The following is a 21800-nucleotide window of genomic DNA, read 5'->3' on the forward strand; positions in this document are numbered from 1 at the left end:
AACCATGAGAGACTATGGACTCTGAGAAACAAACTGAGGGTTCTAGAAGGGAGGGGGTGGGGAGAGGGGTTAGCCTGGTGATGGGTATTAAAGAGGGCACGTATTGAATGGAGCACTGGGTGTTATACGCAAACAATGAATCATGGAACACTGCATCAAAAACTAATGATGTAATGTATGGTGATTAACATAACATAATAAAATAAAATTTAAAAAAAAAGAGAGCTTCTTAGGGAACACAACACAAAGTGTTTTTGACACCTGCTTGGGTTTTTCTGAAAAGCAATCTTTTAACCTATATAATAAAACCAACAGACAGATTGTCTTGGTACAGTGTAGCCAAAGGATTTAAGATGGAAGCTTCTAATAAACTGTCTTTGAGAAACACCACAGGTGGTAACTCCACAAAAGGAGGCTATGCTCCTTTCAGAGTACCGCCGATGCACCACAACTCCATCATACTGACATTCGAGCTGCCTTAACCTTTCATCTCCTATGGCTGACTTTCTCTTGCACTCCACTCTGCAAGAAGTGAGGAAGTGATGCAGTCTGTGATACCTGAAATACGATTTTGCTCATACTTTACAACTCAGCTGAAAATCACCCCTTCCAGGGTTCCCATAACCTCCTGTGCTTATCCACACTTAACATCACGCTCTGGAATTATTTTTTCTCATCTCCACTAAACTGTGAGCACCAGGAGGAAAGGCTCTCTATCTTAATCAACTTCATATCCCCAGTACTTAGAACCGTTCTGGCATATAGTAGATAGTCAATATTTATTGACTGAATTAATGAATCAATCAAGCAATCAGTGGTATAGGCTATATGTGAACTGAATAAATGAGTGAATACATGGATATTACGTTTTAGTAATTTTGATTAAATACAAAGAGGACTTAGACACAACCCAACCCAAAGTCTAGGAACAAGATCAGAAAATGTCATCCTTACAGAAGTTAACAAGAACCCACACATCACGTATGAAATGAGCTAATCCTGCAAGCATTTCTAGAAGTCATGGCTGGCAGTATGATTTTGAGGGAGCTTCTCCATTAAATCAAGGTATACTTTTTTTTTTTTTTTTTTTGGCAGCACACAGCATCCCAGTGAAAATGCAGTAAATTTAAATAACTTAGAACTTTGGGATTTTGTAAGAAGCTCCACCAGAGATTTCTCAGGGTCCTGGAGTAGATAAGAGCAGCCTGTGTGAATGGGTAGTAAGAGCTGCTCTATGGCAAGCTGTTTGTGACATGGTTAATTTCATATTCCTAACTGGCCATTATCTTGGGTCTGCTAAACTAGGTTGACCCAACCGTGTACCCTAGACTGGCAGATAATAAAAAATAAGCTGCAGGCATTCCAGCTCTACTTGTGGCAACTGCCTAGGGCTTCCTTACTTTGTTTCCAGGCCCTTAATGTGAGTCCTGTTCTGTTCCAGTTCTGCCTCACTTCCAGCCTGCCGCCTTTGTTTTCATTTTATGGTCTGGTTCTCACCCAATCTCAGCTTTGATCATTGGAGTATTCAAAGGCCTGGGCTTGAGCTCACCTCTGCCTCTTCCTATTTTCAGCTACTTCAGGTAAATTATCCTGACCATCTTGGTTCTAGCGCCAAGAATTCAACCCCTGGCCCCAGCTCTCCTGGCTGACCTCTAGTCTGGTTCTGTCCTGTCTCCTACCAGAGAGAATCCAATATTATAGAAGCACATTTATAACTGTGACAACATGGAAAGTCAAGTGGCCATATTCCAGGTACAGTGCTCGGGAAATCTGGTACTCAGAAAAAAGCCATACTCCACAGGGAAGAACTAGGGCAAAACTTGGTAGCTTTCAGAGGCTGTGTTCTTTTTCTCCCCTTCCTAAGCTTTCTATCCTCCAACCACATTAAAATCCTGAGGGAATCTGGAGGAATTGCCAAAATCTGTAATTAAGATTTAAAAATTCCTGACAACCAGCCAGAATTCTCAGGAGAAACAGAAGGGGTAGTTGGATGTCTTGTCTGATGGAGAGTCTGGCTCATGTAACCTGGCAGCCCTAGAGGGTTTCTTGCTGTACGGTACTCCTTTGATAGCCAGGGTCCAATGGAAAGGATTGATAGTGCCTTATACTGCTTTTGACAAGGAGGAAGAGAAGACACAGCAGCAGCAACTGAATTCTGACTTCTTGTCCAGGAGCTGTTATGGAATGGGCTCTGTGCAGGGGCCCAGATCAAAGGTCTCAGAACAAGATGAAAAGATGAACTGGCCCTGCTGAGTGAGCTTGGCAGCTCTTCTGAGTCATCTGACCTCCAGTCAGGTCTGAGTATTATCAGCTTCCTGACCATACCTTCTGGCCAAAAGGTCTGGCCTTCAGATTCCAGAGAAGTCAGGGAAGTGGGGATGCACACCTCACGCTGACATTGGCCAGGGAGATGCACCTCCAGAGAAGGTATGCCTCCACACCCTTCTGGGCTAGAGTGCTCAGACTGGGCTACACCATTATCTACCACCAGGAAGTACAAGTGTGGCTCATGGCAATGAGGGAAAGGAAGAGGTTAACTCTACTTCCCCTGCCATGCTGAGCTGAAGACTGTTCTGGCCAGAGCAGAACTGAGTCATCAATGCCTGTCTATCAGTCAGTCTCATGGTTAACTCCAATTCATCAGCAAATATGAAGAACTGGTCTTAATCAAATAATGGCTTTTACTCAGAAATCTGATCATTTCTGTCCCAGCAGTAGGCTTCTCCAATCTGCCCTGATCTATTACTATGAAAACAGATGTGTTTAATTCTAGCTTTGCACAAAAGAAGACCTAGGGTAACAGAGTCCATCTACCTTGTACTTATTTTTAAAGGGGAATTCAAGGTGGTCATTGTCAATTACCTAGCATGTGGTGCTGCTCACTGTCAAAGCTTATAGGCCCACACTTGCGGGAGCCTGGCACCTCATTCGGCAATCCAATCACTCTGGCTGGTAACAAATCCGGAGGTTCAGAACGCTCAGCACTTGTAACCAGTGGCAGGCTTCCTTTCCTAAAACTTTTGAGCAACTGATTACTTACGTATTAGGCAGCCAGAATCATGGGGCTGATACTTTGTCTTGTAGGTTTGATTAGTAGGGGTAACTGAGACTAAGTCATTCTGAGAGCTCCTCTGTCCTAAAAACTTACATTTCAGTGCTGTTGAAATTCAATGACAAATTGGATGCAAACAATAGGCAGGGGCTTCTACTTACTTAGCATTCTGATTTCAGACATATTCACAGTGACTCACTGAGAGGATCAATGGAAGAGTAGCTGATTTACCCCCAAATGGCAGGTTCCTACTCCTGGCTCCATTCTCTGCTCTGGAAAGTCACCAAGGCCCTTCTAAGGCATTAAACATGGCACGCTGGGAATTACAGCAGCTGTGTCTAGCCCAGTGTTTTTCAAAGCACAATTGCCTGGAGTTAGAACAAATTGAGACTCTAAGGCTTGCATTTCTCCTGCCCCCAAATGTCCTTGGGATAGCATGATACTGTACTTTATATCAGAGCCCTCCCTATGCCAGGGCTGCCAAACAATTCTGGTGGTGGTGGCTGTCCTTATAAAAAACAGTAAATTTCATTCCTTAGTTGCTCAAACCATGTTCTCTTCATCAGGTAGGTGGTAGTCTCTCTCAAGATCACTTCTATAATAATTTCTGTGGTCTTGCTCCTCAGGTAAATTTTCCAGAAGCTTCTACATCTGAATTTACCTATCTGCTGCCATTGCCCAGCCAGGGACAGTTAGACAGACTTGGCTAGAATTTCTCTATCACAATGTGTGTAGACACTATGATTTGGTCTACCTATCTTGTCACTCAAAAATTCATGTAGAATTTTTCCACACAGAATACCCTCTCTCATAGTAATGACTACTGCATTCTATTTTCTTTGCTTCACTGCTAAGGTTGATAACTTACAGAGGTATAGACCAGCCAAAAAAAGCTTAGAAGTGACTGCCCAATATGTGAAAGACTACAGTAAGTCCAGTGTACCAAAGAATATAACTGACAGGCCCTGGGCACTGGGTAGGAGGGGTGGGGTGGGAGGATCTTCCAGGTGGGAGGGTTTCTGGTTCTCAACCCAATACCTCTGCCCCACACCAAAATTCAGACTTTCTTGGATCCGTTCAAGTTTCTTGAGATTAACAACTTCATGTGTTCTTGTTATATTTAGCTGGCAAGACATAGTTTTAGACTTCAGATCTTCAAAGCTTGTTCTAAAATATTAGGTGGGCAGTCTGAGTAACTAATTGAAGATAAGCTGGACTTGATGCATAGAAACTAGCTCCTGTAGTTAGCGACGCAGGTAGAGGATGAACCAGTAAATCAGTGGTAGGAAGCCCAGGGAGGCCTTAACCATCCTTTGTCTTGCGGGACCCCAGATGAGACGGAGCCTAGAAGAAGACTGGCTTCTCCCTAAACTATGTGATCAAGAGCAAATAAAAATGGGTGGTGGACATTCACTTTAGTTTTATTCATGTCAGCCATCCAAAATTCTTCTTCCTTGACTATATCCTTCTCACCCCTCATTCTATCTGGGTACCGATCCTTTGGCCTTGTAAACCGTTTCTTAATTCTGGTCTAATGCCTTGGACTTGATACCTTAATTCAACCATTCCTACCATGGTTCTCTAATGAAGTTAGGTTGTCACCAATTCTAGTCATTTGAAGTGAAATACCCTTCCCATGACCTAAGGTGTCCTTTCATTCCCTCACCCCACAGACAGAAGTCCCAGACTTCTGCCAAACCTACTCCAGCTCTCTGAAACCCTTGGTCCACAGCAGTTAGAAGACAGTCTTGTTTCTTGGCAACCACAGGCCTAGGGCAACTACGGCTCCTTTTGAAAACCAATACATGGACATTCTGTTCTGTAAGTTATTATCACTATGGATGACTACACAAATCACTATTCTAGGGCATACTTGTGACTTCACCAAGACACAGCCACATAATGAGGCTTAGTCCGAAAAAGCCAGCCAGGTAGCCTTACTATTATGGGAGAAATTTAGGGGGTTGTGGCAAAACTCTAAGCAAAAGGGCAGAAGAAACTGAAGCTATGAAATGTATGACATATAAACTAAACTAGAATGATAGTGAGAACATTCCTTTCAGTATCAAACTTCTTTCCTAGCTATTTGGATGTTGATCATGATTCTTGTTACTTATCTTGGGAAGTGTTTGTATTTTAACAGATACCTCTGAAGTCTTAATCCAAATGAGTGATAATGTGGGGCATCAGGCACAATGGCAGGCAGAAGTTTCAAAGTAGAATGCCTAACAGAACATCTCAACCAAGAATGTGAAAGCAACTGCTTACTCTACTTAAAAGGCTACATTCCTGCATGTCTAGAAACAAAAGATATAAACATATCTCCATAGTCAAAAGACAAGGTGTTAAGACTTCTTTCTCAGCAGGGGATAAAAAGCAATAAAACAATTTCATTTGAAATTAAGGGTTCCTATACTTGACTGGCAAGTTTGTACTTTGAGACATTTTATGTGTCCTGAATAAACATGTATGTTATGAAATGAATTGTGTGCCTCCAAAATTCTTATGTTGAGGCCGTAACCCCACTGTGATGGTATTTGGAGGCAGAGCTTTGGGGAAGTAATTAGGTTTAGAAGAGTTTATGAGATTGGGGCCCCCGTGATGGGATTAGGGTCCTGTTAAGAAGGCAGACTAGAGTTCTCTCTCTCTGTTCATGTAAGGACACAGCGAGGTAGCCATCAGTAAGTCAGGAAGAGAGTCCTCACCAAGGAACTGAATCAGCTGGCATCCTGAACTTGGACTTTCTGGAACTGCGAGAAATGAATTCCTGTTGTTTAAGCCACCCAGTCTATATAGTATTTTCTTATGGCAACCTGAGCTAATACAACACATATCTTTTAAGTAAATAAAAATAATAATGATCTATTCACACTATCTACTAAAATTAATCAGTGTACTTGAGTAAGTTACCCAGTGATATCACTTGAGTGATACAGGCTTCAAGTTAGTATTCTATTTGTAAGGGAACTGATTAATACACTGCAAAGACTGGGTCATTCACTGGGAAACCAGGGAACAAGGCAAGAGCTAAGCTGGAGAGCTACTGTCAGAAGCTGAGTCTAGAAAGCCATTGGATCAATACCAAAGCCTGGAGTTAAAGAGTAAGAACAAGATAGAATCTGGAGTCTTTGGGTCAAGCAAATCAGATGAGACTTATGTAGGAAAGAAACAATCCATAGCCCATTTAGTCTCACATTCCTATTCTCCAGGGGAAAAAGACCTGGTAATAAACCATTGTATAAACAAATTTGGGGATGGGTATGTATACATCTGCTGCAGTGACAGAAGTATTAGTGTTAAACCATAACATATACAAATGCATCTTTAAAGTCTAGTTAGTGGAAAATCATAAGCCAAAAGTGCTATTGATAAAAATGTGCATCACAACACACACTGTAGGGTTAACCCCAAAACCACAGCAACCTCAACTGATCATAAATTTAAACAGCAAGTTTTCATTAAAAACAAAAATCGCAGCAATTAAAAACCATGACCAGCTTGCAACAACATTGATGATCCTTCCACCAAAATGGTAATTCCAACTACAACTTGTTTGTGGGCATGTGCAGCAGATCTCCACAAATTGCCAAGTGCTTTGTGGTGGAGACTTAGAAAAATCTGTGTCTTCAAGAAGGCATGGCCAAATTTTAGTTTATGAAGACCAAATTTTAGTAACTGCCAAACTCATTCGGTAGGTAACTGCTAATAAGCAGCTGCTCTAAAAATCAAATGCTATGGAATTCTGGGTAATTTGCCAGTAAGAATCATGACAGGGACCTGCATCTGGGGAAGTTTGGGATTTACTAGGAGGAGTCCACTGCACAGTCGAGAACCACTAGCTGCTGGGTGCAGATGTTCTGGAATGGTGGTTGCTCTCAAGGAGTTGGGCTCCTGGCCTAGCCTGCTGCCCATGCCCACTGGGTTTTCAGTTTCCTCCCCACTCTTGGCTGAACAGCTCATGGTTATCCTATAACAATGGATGTCCTGGCTGCTCCATGAGGCTGTTCCTGCTTCCTCTTGGGAGAGATAAATGATGTTCTTGGCCAGACCATTCTTAAACTAGACCTCTCTCATGTGTACCCATGTTAAGCGATAAGGGTCAAATTTTAGCCTCTATAAGATGTGAACATGAACAAAAATTTGCTTTTATGCTTATTTCTAGGTGTAATATTTAAAAATTTTAAGCATCATAGCTTACGCTGACAGAGCTTTAAAAGTGTGGGCTCGAAGCCTGGATGTATCCGTTCTTTCAGGATGCTGCGTCTGGGTGTATCAATAGAGTATGCTAAGAATGTAAACTCTTCGAAGACTAATTTCTAAGTTATGCATTTACTTGAAGGATTAAAAATCCTGAGTAAATTTAGCAGTGATAAATGTGGACAACGGTTTCCTTTAGCTAAGCCGCCTATTGTTGCCCCTCTTCCTCCTATGAAAGGCTATTTATGCCAGATAATATAGTTTACAAGTTGAAGCATTTATTTTTTACTTATATGCAGGAATATATAACAAGTTTCCAAAGAGACAAAAGCTCTAATAACGGAATGATAATAGAATAGTTTACAGTAATATCCTAATACCTGTGTATGGTCTATTTTCCATCATGCAGTCAAAAGGAACAGAGCATATTAAACATATATCAGAAATCCTAGGGTAATTTTCATTTCTAGGAAAACAGCAAAGGCTATAAACAAAATAAACTGTATTGCTAGATGGTCACATACTCCTAACAAAAGTTTATAATTTCCTGCAAAAGAAACATACCAGCTGCTTCAGGATGTGGGCAAGACAAGCATGCTCCTGTGGTAATGATTTCCCAAACAAGAAAAAAGTTAGAAAGGCAAATCTTTGCTAAGCTGCAGACTACCAGTCTCCTGATTTATGAAAGCAATAAGAATAGAGTAGATAGAGCTGTTAAAGAAAATGCTTAGAAATAAATATTCTACACATTAGCAAAATCTGTCAGATAAAATGACTTTTAATTTACAACAGAAAAAAATACCTTCACATATTTTACTATTGTCAGAGCATTTATTATGTAGCATGATATTTTAGGTTGACACACTAGATCTACTATATTCCACAACCATACAAAATAAATATGCATGGATATCCTGTAAAGTTCTAGTCAATTCTTAAATAAAAATTCTCTTAATGATACAAATATAGATTCATCCAATTACAATGATGTACATTCAATTTCTCATAAGCTCACTTTTTTCTTTATCATTTTATCATAAATTTATCTTTTTAAAAATTTTAAAAATTTTTTTATTTTAAGTAGGCTCCATGTCCAGCATGGAACCCAGAGTGGGGCTTGAACCCACCACCCCAAATCAAGACCTGAGCTGAGATCAAAAGTCAGATACTTAACCAACTGAGCCACCCAGCTACCCCCATAAATCTATGTGTTTTTTCAATATTTACATATTAGTGCTATTTCACACTTTGCCCTGTTCATTGTCATTCATTCATTTTATTCATGCACCCTTTTGACAAACATTTACTGTGTATTTGCTAAATATCAGCAAATGATTAGGTCAAATCATTCTTCCTTCTCAATTTTTCATGTTGCACTTACTACCCTTCTAAAAGTCATTCAGTGATATACTAATGGGCCTCATTCTTCATTCCATTGATGCGTATTTACCTAGAACTGCCATCTGACAGCTATTAATTTTACATCTTTCTTCCTAAAGGTGAGATGAAATTCAGTGGGGAGAGCAGGGTGGTGAGGAAAGAAATTAATATGTACTATTTGTATCCAACATGCAGTGCACTTGACTAAGTATTTAACACGTAGTACCCTAAATAAGTTTCATAACAACAAAATAAAGTAGGTATGTTTTTATCCCCATTTCATAAATTGGGAAACTGAGTCTCTCCCAGGCTGCCCAAGGTCTCACCTTGGTCTGCCTGACCCCAAAGGCTTTTAAGCAGCTCTTAAAGCACAAGTGTCACCCCTTACTTTTTCAAATCTCTGAATAACGTTTTGCTTGAATCTATGCTACTCCTAAAACTCAGACCTTTTCCTCTTCCATATGCCTCTAAAAACTACATACTATTTAAATAAATTACTAAAGAAATATCTTTATGCAAGGGTTTTGTAGCAAAGGTAGACAGCTCATACAAAGAAAATGCAAATGAATAAATTAAAATATTTAAAAAATTCTAAAATCTATCAGCCCTAACAATGTATTATGTTTTACTTTTTTCAGACCACTCTCCTACTATTACTGGGAGTAACAGATAACAGATTATGAATAGGCTAGGCATTTAAAATTCAGTACATAAATACAAATTAAACCAAGGGAAAAGGCAAATATAAAATGTCCATTTTTATTAATAGGGATGAAATAACATAATGTCATAAAATTAATGTTAAAGAAACACCATGTATTATGTTGCATTCTCTCTCATTATTCCCTACTAGTGAGTACCTTATATTCTTCATAATCATTGCTATCGAGCAAGTCCCTCTTATCCAGTTCTGTAAGTTGTTCTGCAGAGGGCTTAGCTGGTAGATGCTTAATGGAGGCTTGCTCATATATGGGCTTTCCATTAAAAAACAGTTCCTTCCAGTCATGCATCAACTTATATGGAATCATACTATAGCAAAAAAGATTTAAAAAAAGGTAGAGATGAATCAATGGTTGGTCAAATATACACCTTAAACCTCAGTCTTTGTATTATCATATTCATTCCCCAGGGTCTGCTGTTTGAGGCTAGGAATTCCACTTACTATTATTGTATATTACTAATGGCTAGTAGAACGTTTCAAACTTAGTAGGTTTGAACGAATCAATGTTACTTCAAGCCACTGGTTCCTCAAACTTTCATATTGACTGTGCATTAACAGAACAGTATATCTAAAAATAATGAGCACTATCCTAAAATTTAGTTTCTTCTAAAACTTAGGTTCTTCTAAAACAATTCCCAGCTATGCCATTAAATGGCTGTGCAATCTTAGGAAATCCTTTAAATGCTCTAATATCAGTGTCTTCCTGTGCAAAATGAACAGACTGAGTATTTTCCAAAGCCCTTTTAGGATGGCAGTTGGTTTCCACATTTGCAAATAATTTGTAATAGAAAAATCAAATGTATGGTGGTTTTATTGTCATTGTCTCTTTCATAACCTTTAAAATTACTTTTCAGTAACTATTTCTACTTAAATCTGATGAATGATTAAGAGGTAATCAGGACAGGCTGATGGGAAAATAGTTTCAAGAAGAACAAAATGCAAAGAAGGAAAGAGTCTGACATGATTCTGATGCATTTCTCCAGGAAATAGTTGGACTAGAGCTTGAAATTACAACAAAACAAGTAGTTTTTCATTTATTTCATTCTGATACATGCCACATGAATGAAACTTGAAGACATTAGGTTAAATGAAATAAGCAGACACTAAAAGAACAAATCATATACAACTTCATTTATCTTGGATACCCAGAATAGACAAACTCACAGAGATCAAAAGTAAAACAGAGGTTTATCAGGGGCTGGAGAGTTATTTAATGTGTACAGCGCTTCAGTTTGGAATAATAAAAAAGTTCTGGAGATGGATGGTGGTGACAGTTGCGTAATAATGTAAATGTACTTATGCCACTAAAGTGTATATCTAAAATGATTAGAAGGGTAAATTTTATGTTATGTATGTTTTGCCACAATAAGAAAAGTAGTATTTCAATTAAATGTACAATTTCAAATATAATCATCTTATGTTTTCCATTAAAAAATATTTACAGTTGCTAAGGGTTACTTTGTAGAGATACGGAAGTTTAGAAATTGATAAGCTCAGGCATAGAAATATTATAACATCAGAATTATTGAAATGGCATTGGTTTCTATGGTGAAGTGATTAATAACTTATAAATTGTCCAAAACTTAATCTTACAGTTACTTAGTTAATATCCTATTATCTGAATATTAATAATTTTAAGAAGCAATCTAAAAAGTCAGTTCTTCTGAGTAGGCTGATACCAAAAATATACCTGTGCTTTAGAAAAAAATATATACTGATAATATCTTGTTCAATGAAGTAACATGAGTTTATCTTGACTCTTAGCAGTATAGACTAACATAATATATGTGTCACTGTTGTGTTCAATTGCAATTAAAAGACACTTATCTTATACAATACACAAAAAATGGATTAAAGACTCTAATGTAAGACCTGAAACCATAAAACTCCTAGAAGAAAACATAGGAAGTAAGGTCTCCGACATTGGTCTTGACAATGATTTTTTGGATTTGATACCAAAAGCAAAGGCAACAAAAGCAAAAATAAGCAAGCGTGACTTTATCCAACTTAAAAGATTCTGCAAGGCAAAGGAAACAATCAACAAAAAGAAAAGGCAATCTACTGAATGGGGGAAAACATTTGCAAATATTTACAAATCACATACCTGATAATATCCAAAATATAAAGAACTCATACAACTCAATAGCAAAAAAAAAAAAAGCACACAATCCAATTTTTAAAATGGGCAGAGGATCTGAATAGACATTTTTCCAAAGTAGACATAAAGATTGCCAACAGGTACATGAAAAGATGCTCAACATCACTAATCATCAGGAAAATGCAAATCAAAACCACAATGAGATATCACCTCACACCTGTCAGAATGGCTGGTATCAAAAAGAGAAGAAATAAAAATTAAGGATGTGGAGAAAAGGGAACCTGTGTGTACTGTTGGTGGGAATGTAAACTGGTGCAGCCACTGTGGGAAACTTCTTGGGTTCTCAAGAAGATCTCAGTCTAGGTAATTTTGAGATGTGTACACATTTAACTGGGTCACCTTATCTTTGTCCTTGTGGAATCACTTTCGCTGAGATCTACTGTGATGTCATTCCCCTTTAGTTCTCAGCAAAGAATATCACAAGAAATAAGTCTATGAAGCCAGATGATACATTTGCTTAAAAGATGTTGCCGAGGACATTCTCCACTAGATCCACAGCACTACTCAGTGTACCTTAGGTGAGGGTACCACATGAGTGAACTATTGTTGTAAACTGAGTGCCAAGAAAAGTTCTGTATTTTGTAAAGAACCAGAACGGAAAATGGAAAACACATGACAGGCTGTATTTCCCTTTTTACTTTGACCACCAGGAAGCTCAGATAAAATTTGCAGCTCAGTTGCAGCAAGTGGCAAATCTCCTGCTGCTAATATAACCGTGTTCCGGTTTATCCCTTGTTCTTAACTTTCTACTTTAATTTGGATTTTCCTTTGTTCTTATTCTGGCATATTATTAATATATTTTGTATTGTTGAATATTTCCTTATAAATGCATTAATTCCTTTTAGAAACAAGGTGCAATGAAAAATAGATTTAATGACCAGTAATCTTCAAATAATTCCCAGTCTTTTAGGAAGTTCCAAGTGTTTCAAATAAATTATCATAGTTGTCTTTGTAAATTATAATTTAGACATAGAGTTTAAATGTTAAAAGACATATAAATATACCTTAAATAAGGCTCATCAGTGGGTGAATTAAGTCAGTAATCCAGGTATCCTGGACCCCACTTCTTAGTATTTTTTCAAGAAAAATTTTTGTCTCTCTTATCAAATGAGTGTCTACATTACAATCTTATCCTTTCTCACTTTCTGTGATGTCTCTACTGTAATGATTATAAAAAACAACACTTACTTATTTGTCAATGTTCGGTAGTCTGCCACCTTAGTGGACAAGTCAAGTATTTGATCCAAAATTTCTGCACATATAGTGTAATGCTTTTTGTAACGAGCTTGAGCTCTTTCCACAGCAATCTGTTCATGAATTTCCTTCTCTCTGATGGCTTGTTCTTCAAAATCAATCTTGGCTTGTCTGGCCAAAGCCTAAGAAAGGCAAAGATGTTTTTAAGTCAATTTAATTGTGCGAAGATTCACGTGAAAAATAATATTGTCATTTCAATAGGCAAAAAAATTTCTAAGTAGAATGAAACATCCTTTTACACCAAGAAAAACTGAATCACGAAAGAGCCTTTCTCCTTATTAACTACTGAGTATGATGGCAAAGACAATATTGGAAATATTCCACATTTAGCTTATCTTATCAAATAAGATAATATAATACATAATATTATATATATATATAATTATATATAAAATATAATACAGAGAACAGTGGTTTAACTGTGGAAAGCCCAATGTAGATTAATGATAAATTGGATCTTAAGTGTTTAAAAAGAAGCCTTGAGTTCATGGTTTGCAAATGGTCAGAGTCAGGGATCACAGAGAAACAGGCCAGTTTGTGCCAGACCCTAGCACTGCTGGCCCTTTCGAACCCATCTTAGGGGCCTTAACCTGACATATCTGCTCTGCCCAGCCAATGCCCCCCGTCTTTTCATGAGCGAGTTCTAGGATACTGACTGATACTTAGAAAATATTTTGGAAGGTCCCTGATATTACTGGCTTGAGAATATTACACATGTGCCAACAAATGTTAAACGTATTTAGACAACAACAACAACAACAAAATTCTGCTGTTATAGCCTTAATAAATTGGTAAAATTCACTCATAGAGAACATTTATTTCTGCAGAAAGTAATGAAATACTTAGTTTGTCATGACCTTCTGCTTGGTTTGCACTATTATTTTGTTTAGAGAAACTCTTTCTTCACACAAAGTGCAAAGGTCAAACTCAGCATGACTAAATGCTGCTTTTCAAATAGCTATCACAGCTCCTTGAGAAATTCTATCCTGTGCTAACATGCTCCAGAAACCAGACTTGCCTCCTGTAACTTAACCCGATGAGTACAAAATGGAGGTGAACTTGGGCCTTGGAGGAGCTGCCGTCAGTCAAGCCCCAGCCTGTATACTGAAGTCAAGTCCTAGGCTCCTAGCCCGAGCCTCCCCGTGCCTCCATGTCCTCAGCGTGAAGTGGGGTATTGAAAAGACTTGGCATACACAGAAAAACTCACCGAGCCATCCAATCAGGGCAAATATTTCTGCTGATACTACTCACAGATGACTAAATGCCTGACAATGGACTGCTTTTGTCCACTGAACCAAATGGAAGGTTCATTTGTTTTGGTTATTGTTGTTTTATTTTGTTTGTTTTCTTTTTATTGGGAAAGAGGCTGGGCTGGGTGACCCCTGAGGTCAAGTCCTGTACATTTGGCAAGTTCCAGAATCACACCAGAATTTGCTATTGCTGTATTGTTCTGTGGGCCCAGTCTTCCTGGGGAAAGCATACCATTTCAGTACAAAGCTTTATGGCGTGCTTCATCACCTGTGAAGACGTCAGAGGAAGAGGAGTCTAAAAGAGCAGGAGTAGCCAGACGAGAATTTGCGGAGTGACCAGTAAAATGCGGTGTGAAGTTGCTTGACTGCAGAGTGCCTGTGAAGCATGTGGAAATGTTTCGGGCGGGAAGGGACCCAAGCCTTGCAGGGACCCGCGGGATGATCCCAGCAGGAAGGCCCCAGCTTTCACCTCGGTGCTGTCTCCCTCCCTCCCACCCTCCATGCCTTTCTTCCTTCTTTACAGCTACTAGTCTTCTACCTTTACCCCACCCCGCCTCCCTGTGCTAAACCCACAATTTCCTGTCGCATTACAGCAAACTGGGTTGAAGCCCTTAAAAAAAGAAAGAAGGAAAAGGAAAAAGGAAGTCTGTGGGAGGTAGTCAATCTCGGTGGTTATGAGCCCAGACTCTGGAGTTGGCTAGAGCTGGCTGTGCTCCTGCCTACACTGCTCACAGGCTGTGTGAAGGCGAGCTTTCTAAGTCTTGTTTCCCTAATGTGTAAAATGTAGACAAGGATAGTGTTAACTTCCAAAGGCTGTTGGGAGAATTATATGTGCATGTGACAAACATAGCTCAATGCTGGACTCACAATAAATGCTCAAAAAATGTTAAATATTATTATAATTAAGTACTACTACTAATAATAGGCAGATTAGAAATTTGAAATCAGAAACACTTAATATAGACTAGAGGCCCAATTACCTTAAAGGATGAGATAAGCAGATTTAATCTAAATACAAAACCAAAACAGACAAAAACTGATGACAGACAACACAAAGTTCTCTCTCTCACTCTCTCTTTTTCTCTCTCCCTTCTCTCTCTCTCCCTTTCTGCACCATTCCTACCCCCACTCCCTGGCCTTTCTTGAAATGTACCAGACATTGGCCTATGCCCTGGGGAAACAGCAGTGAGCAGAAGCAAACATGATCCCTTTCCTCATAGAGCTTACATTCAGTGGGAGAAGCAGTGAAAAAGCCATACAATGAATGTATACCTGCACAGTATGATACATGTCACAAGGAAGGACGATGCTGTATGGCCCATCACAGGAGGCTTGACCTAGATAAGAAGTGGCCTGTGCATAGATTTCTGAAAGATGAGGATTAACTGGGGAAAGGCATGAGGGAAGAAGGGGATTAGCAGAAGAAATGACTTGTTCAAAGATCTGAGAGCAGAACAGTATGGTCAGAGTCTGGGAGACAGAGAGGAGCAAGGTATGACCAGGGATCTGGTCGAAGAGAAGCCATGAGTGGGTTTTTGAGTATGAGGGCAATGGTCCAATCTGAGAGTCAAGAAGATTCCTCTGGCCGCACCATGGAGGATGATTTGGAGGAGATGATAATAGGGCAGGTAATTTGTATAAGTTATCTCTAATTTCCCCTTCCTTCATTTCTAACAGGTCTTTTTTAACTCCTGCTTCAGGGAGCTTCTTCAGGACAGAAAAGTAGAAACTGTTGGAAATTCCTCCTCACTTTAAAGGACTCTATTCAAAGGCAAATTAATCTAGGTCACTCCAAGGGAGAGGAGAGGAGGGGAGATTTTGAGAGCAAAGAGAAAGAGGAAGAGATGTGCACCCACTCCCTGGCACTTCCTGGGGAGCAGCAGAGCCTCAGAAGGGAGCATGTGAGGGATCAGCAAAAGTTGGAACAGCCTCTGCGAAGACATGTGCCACTGGAGGCAATGTGTGGGCTGGGGTAACTGAGGTCTCAAAGGCAACAGGCTGGGCCAGGGTCTGATGACTGCAGGGTTTCCCTGATGACTTGGCCTGTGACCTGGGGTACCGTGCACCTGTGCATCTCTGTGGGCAGAGGTGGATTGCTGGCGTGCAAGCTTAGGCTGATTTAAAGAATATAAAGAATGTGATGTTCTTGCATACCCCAACTGGGTTGCTAATTCACAGCCATCTTTGGCACGGGCATCTTCGTCTTCATGCTCAGCCTCATCTTCTGCTGCTATTTTATCAGCAAACTCCGGAACCAGGCACAGAGTGAACGATATGGCTATAAGGAGGTGGTACTTAAAGGAGATGCCAAGAAGTTGCAATTATATGGGCAGACCTGCGCAGTCTGTCTGGAAGACTTCAAGGGGAAGGACGAGCTGGGTGTGCTCCCATGCCAACATGCCTTTCACCGGAAGTGTCTGGTGAAGTGGCTAGAAGTACGCTGTGTCTGCCCTATGTGTAACAAGCCCATTGCTGGGCCCTCGGAGGCCACTCAGAGCATCGGGATCCTATTGGACGAGCTGGTGTGAGTGCTGCTTCTATGCCAAGACCTGGAAAAGACCTCTTGCCTCATGGGTGCCTGATCCCTCTGCACAGCTACAGTGAACAAGGACTGTTGGGTGGTGATTGACATGCTTACCTGAAGGGGCAGGGATGCAGGGCTAGTCTCCCAGCATCAGGGTGAGACCAGTGCTGCCCCACCTTTTTGCCCCCTGAAGCCGCCTTCCCTGCTACTCAGAACTAATGGCGTCACCCATAAAGAACACTGTATCCTGGTAAAAAAAAAAAAAAAAAAAAAAAGAAATGGACGAAGGAGACCACTGTAGTAGTGGTAGTAGTAGTAGTAGTAGTAGTAGTAGTAGTAGTAGTAGTAGGAGTAGGAGTAGAGACTGGGGTGGTGGTGTAGACATGGGGGAAAATGGACAAATTGAAGAGATATTTAGTACATGAAACTGACAGGACTTAGTGATGTTTTGGATACAGAAAAAAGGGTGAAGTAGGGTTCAAGTGGATCCTGAAGGTTTGCACTTGCATAACCGAATAAATAGTGTCACCATTTATGGAAATCTGGAAATTTGAAAAAGACTAGTTTAGTAAGAAGGGTCATAAATTTGGCTTTAACATGTTCAATTTGAGGTATCACTGAGATATAGGAGTAGAGAAGTCAGGAAAGCAGTTGAACATATGGGTCTCTACTGCAGAGGACAAGATTTGCATGAGTCGTCTGTCTATTGCAGCAATTACATACCATGGCCGTGCATTAAGAGATTGTCTAAGGAAACAACATAGAGGAGCAAAGAAAGAGGCCTAGAATTAAGCTTTAAGGAACCCTGACACTAAATGTTTTGGTAATAGAGGAGAATGAGCCTACAAAGGAAGGCCAGCCAAGAAGGGGCAGCCAACGAAGTAGGAAGAAAACCAGGAGAGTGCTTCCACAGCAGAACTTAATAGAAAGGGACCATGTAATAGCAGATTAATAATTAATATTAATAATATGAGATATTATTAATAGCCTGTATCATTAACAGACTTTTTATTTTTTAATTTTTTTAATATTTATTTATTTGAGAGAGAGAGAGAGTGAGAGCAGGGGGAGGGGCAGAGGAAGAGGGACAGAATCCCAAGCAGACTCCCCACTGAGTGTGGAGCCCGATGCAGGGCTTTATCCCAGGACCCTGAGATCATGACCTAAGCCGAAATCGAGAGTCAGATGCTTAACCAACTGAACCACCCAGGCGCCCCATTAACAGACTTTTTTTTTTTTTAAAGATTTTATTTATTTATTTGAGAGAGAGAGAATGAGAGATAGAGAGCACGAGAGGGAAGAGGGTCAGAGGGAGAAGCAGACTCCCCGCCGAGCAGGGAGCCTAATGCGGGACTCGATCTTGGGACTCCAGGATCATGAACTGAGCCGAAGGCAGTTGCTTAACCAACTGAGCCACCCAGACTTTTTAAATTTGTAATAGGTTTAAAAGTACTTCTAGAATTCTCCTCCTTCTCCCACCACAAATGCTAACAAAAACTGAAAAAAAAAAACAGCAAAAAGTAATAAAAACAATTTAAAATACTCTCTTCTTCACAAATGTGAAGCAGTGGAATTATCTGCTGTGGGGAACAAAATCTAATTTGTTTATTTAGTGCATGAGACTAGGAAGAAAAGGTAACAATGTTACTTTGGCAACTTTAATTCAGTATTTATTTCTTTAGCTCCTTCTCACACACCAGCCACTGCTGATGTAGGAGGTAATAAATTCAGTGTTTGCAGAGATAAACCTGTGAAATCAAGCCACCTCACAGAGAGGGGGGCCAGGGAAGCAGATACCTCAGCTTTAAGGAAAGGCACTCATTGTGAGAGGAAGGGATATAATTTTTTCAGATGCTACAGAACCTCACAGTTCTGGTCTCTGAGGCTCTAGCAGGCCTGAGTATTCCAGTCCTCTGAAGCCGGTTCAGGCCTAGTTAAAGAAAAAAGCAGGTAACGCTTCTCATCACAGTGAGCCCAGTCCTGCTATAAATGCTTTGCTATTCTGTACTTCATTAACTGGGCTTTAAGCAAACATATTTTTCAACAGGCACTTAAAAGGTTAGCTAAACACATCATTTCTAATGTAAGCAAACGCCATTCAATCCATTCAAGTTCACTCTTGTCAAAAAAGAGGGATGAAATTATCCAGATAATTATCCAGATAATTCAGCTCTTAAAGAGAACACTTGAGATCAGTGATCCAACAGCTCAAATTCATGGAGTCATGGAGGTATAGGTCTTCACCCCTACCCCTAACATTTCAGCTATGTCTATTCTACAAAAGGCAAAAGCACCATTTTCCTGACTTTCAAATGGTATTTCTAAAAACTGCATATTTTTGGCAAAAGCTGTATTTATTTTCATGGAATCTCACAGTGTAAACATAAATAAAGCATTCCCCTCCTATTTTCTATGTGGTTTTCTCTCTTATTTAGCCTAGTTTTGTGAATATTTTATGGCACTAAAGACAGGCTATATAAAATGTCACTCACACGAGTTTTGTATTTCTTCAATCAAATCTGGACAAACAGATTGAATAAATTTGAACTATCTCCAATAGGAAATAGGCAAGAAGTAATCTACATAATCCATTGACAAAATAGATCTATTTTGATGATTAGAATCCATATATACATAACGATAAGGAAAAATATTAATGTATTAAATAATCGAAAGATTAGATATTTTGATTTTCAGGGCCATAAAAGGACCTAGACACAATGATACCACAGTAGCCGAGAGCAAACCTCTCATCCGGATCTTGGTGTCTGTGTACCATTCTCAAATATGATCAACAAGAGTACACTGGGTAAGTGGCCTATTTGGGTTTGGAGGAAGGAATAATACACTATGGGCCTGATAAAATCCTATTTTATCAGAAAGCAAGGAATCATTTATTAAAGACTAATGTTATCTTATAAAAAGGAGGCAGCTTAAAAGTGGTCTCACTGCCTGAGAATGTTCACCTAAAATAACCAACACCAATACCATCCTAGTAAACTTAGCAGATTTTATAGGAAATCAAAGTTCTGTATACATCTAGAAAAATGGAGTAATCACACAAGGAATTGAAAATTAGATTATCATTAATCTTTTTGACAATAGCACTTTTACCTAAAGAAAATGGAATAATGTATTTAAGATATTCAAGGAAAGAAAATGTGAACTAGGGATTCTATATATAGCAAAACTGACAATCATATATAAAAGGCCTATACTGTGATCAGTAGACAATACACAATATCCGATACAACAGACATGGAATATTGTTCCCTGAGCCCTTCTTGAGGAATCTACTGGAGAATGAGTTTCAGGCAACCAAAATGACCAGAGACATAGACAGAAAGATGGGTGGTGAACATCAAATATTGGTGGAATCAAGACTAGAGGGGGAGAGTGTAATATGTAGAAGCTCTATGCACTGTCAGTGTAGTTACACAAAAATAAAAATGGGAAGGTAAGAGAGAGATCATATAAAAATTAACTCTTTTTAAGTGACCGGCAACTAAATGCGGTTTTGTTCACCTTGACTTGGTAGAAAGGATCAAAAGTAACCTTAGACCGATTTTTAAGGGAGCTATTGTTTACCGCTTCTCGATCAAGAGCATCCTGGAAATCTTTAAGTCGTCTTTCTTCATATTGTTTTTCTCGGAAAATTCTGTTCTGCCATAAAACTTCCTTTTCGTGCCGAACATGCATGAGCTGCACAGCGATCCTGCGCTCCTGCTGGGACTGCCGCATCAGCCGATTAATCAACTGCTCCTCCCGATACGCCTCCTGAAAACACCATTGGAGGAACCAGTTATTTGTCAAGGCCATGTCCAAATTTCCCATTGGGTTAAGAAGCCTATGTATAAATAATGTGCACAAGGCAGAGTATTCCTCGACATCTACTTCTGTCATTTGACTTAAATTTGAACATGGCAAAAATCAAGTTATTAAAATGAAGATTTCCAACAAAGGTTGTACAACCATTTTGGTATCTGGAAGCACTATGATCTTGCAAGTCACGATTATTTTAAATGAATTATTACTTTGTTTAAAATCCAATGAAAAATAAATCAGGTGACATTTTCAAGGTTTTGTAAACAAAGGATCAGATTCTCAATTTATAAGCATGTTTTCAAAAATTTGAAATTCCTGAAATAAGTACTGGTTGTAATTACAAAAACAAATGCAGACTTTGGCTGAAGACGGCAGATCTAGTTAGTTGCCAGTTTGGATATCTCACTACCTGTGTGAGAAAAAGCTGCAATCTGATGGAATGGGAAGACTGGAGCAGAGTCGAAGGGGTCATGACCTTGTCTCAGAAAATCTGATTGGTTGTAATGTGAAAGAGAAACTAGATGCATTCTCCTGGCTCTCTTGTCTATTTTAAGAGAGTAGAAGGGGAGTCAGTACGTGAGCAGTGGAAAAGAAGCATTAAATTGGGAATCAAAAGCCATTGCAGCCCCAGTATTACCATTAATTGGCTGTATGGCCTTGGACAAGTAAGTTGGATTTTCAGGGCCTACTGCTTGACAGGTGAAATGAGGAGTTTAGGTGGAAGATGATCTTCAAAGCCCCTTCAAGCTCTCATTCTGCCTAAACAGAGACATCATGTGGAAGGAGGAGGTAATTAAAGTTCTCAAGGGGGAAGACATAAAAGAAAGCTTAAACACTGGAGTTGTCCATTTAACCCTCAACAATCCAACTATTTAGGAAGAAAATCTAGCATTATTAATGATATTGTTTCAAATGATCTCTGCCACTATGAGAATACTGGAGAAATATCCTATATATTTCCAGAATCTGGATGCAAATAGTAATAACACTCTATAGTAAATTCCAAAACCCGAACCTGGGAATTATATAAAAATGTAGATTAAATAAAATTTCTCAGTGGAAAATAAATATGAATTTTTTAGTAACATATATAAGCACAGGCCTCACCCCAGAGCTGTGATTTGAGTTTGATTCAGTAGGTGTGAGGTGAGGTCCAATTATTTACATTACTGAAAATTTCCAGGTGATTCTGATGCTGCCGGTCCAGGAATCACACTGAAAACCACTACAGTAAACCAATAAACAAATTGAGAGGACTAACAACTTCTCCACGTTGTTTTCATTAACCTTTTTGATAATGTCAATAGATGCAGAAAAAGCATCTGAAAAAATTCAGTATCCTTTCAAGATCAAAACTCTTAACAAATTAGGTAGAAAAGGAATGTAACTCAATATAATGAAGGCCATGTATGACAAGCCCACAGATAACATCATAATCA

At 39.3% G+C, this 21800-nt stretch overlaps 1 protein-coding gene and 1 long non-coding RNA gene across 12 annotated transcripts in view; one reads left to right on the top strand and one right to left on the bottom strand.

The window, feature by feature from the left end:
* SPEF2 (sperm flagellar 2) overlaps positions 1 to 21800 on the bottom strand; it is a 173241-nt gene that overhangs the window by 118591 nt on the left and 32850 nt on the right. For all 11 annotated transcript variants that reach the window (XR_012377618.1, XR_012377616.1, XR_012377617.1 and 8 more), the window contains exons 7-9: positions 20125 to 20313; positions 12697 to 12884; positions 9490 to 9658 (exon numbers count right to left, since the gene is read on the bottom strand). Coding sequence is in view for 7 of the 11 variants with exons in the window: in XM_073891028.1 (XP_073747129.1) it covers positions 9490 to 9658; positions 12697 to 12884; positions 20125 to 20313 (546 nt within the window). In the remaining 4 variants the exon portion in view is untranslated. The remainder of the gene's footprint in view (positions 1 to 9489; positions 9659 to 12696; positions 12885 to 20124; positions 20314 to 21800) is intronic.
* On the top strand, positions 4733 to 5536 carry LOC141371472 (uncharacterized). The gene is made up of 2 exons (XR_012376441.1): positions 4733 to 4873; positions 5196 to 5536. It is a non-coding gene; the product is annotated as an uncharacterized lncRNA (long non-coding RNA).

Source organism: Callorhinus ursinus, unplaced genomic scaffold (genome assembly GCF_003265705.2).
Source record: "Callorhinus ursinus isolate GAN/ISIS: 27379988/994484 unplaced genomic scaffold, GSC_fseal_2.0 scaffold3, whole genome shotgun sequence".
NCBI classification, from domain to species: Eukaryota; Metazoa; Chordata; class Mammalia; order Carnivora; family Otariidae; genus Callorhinus; species Callorhinus ursinus.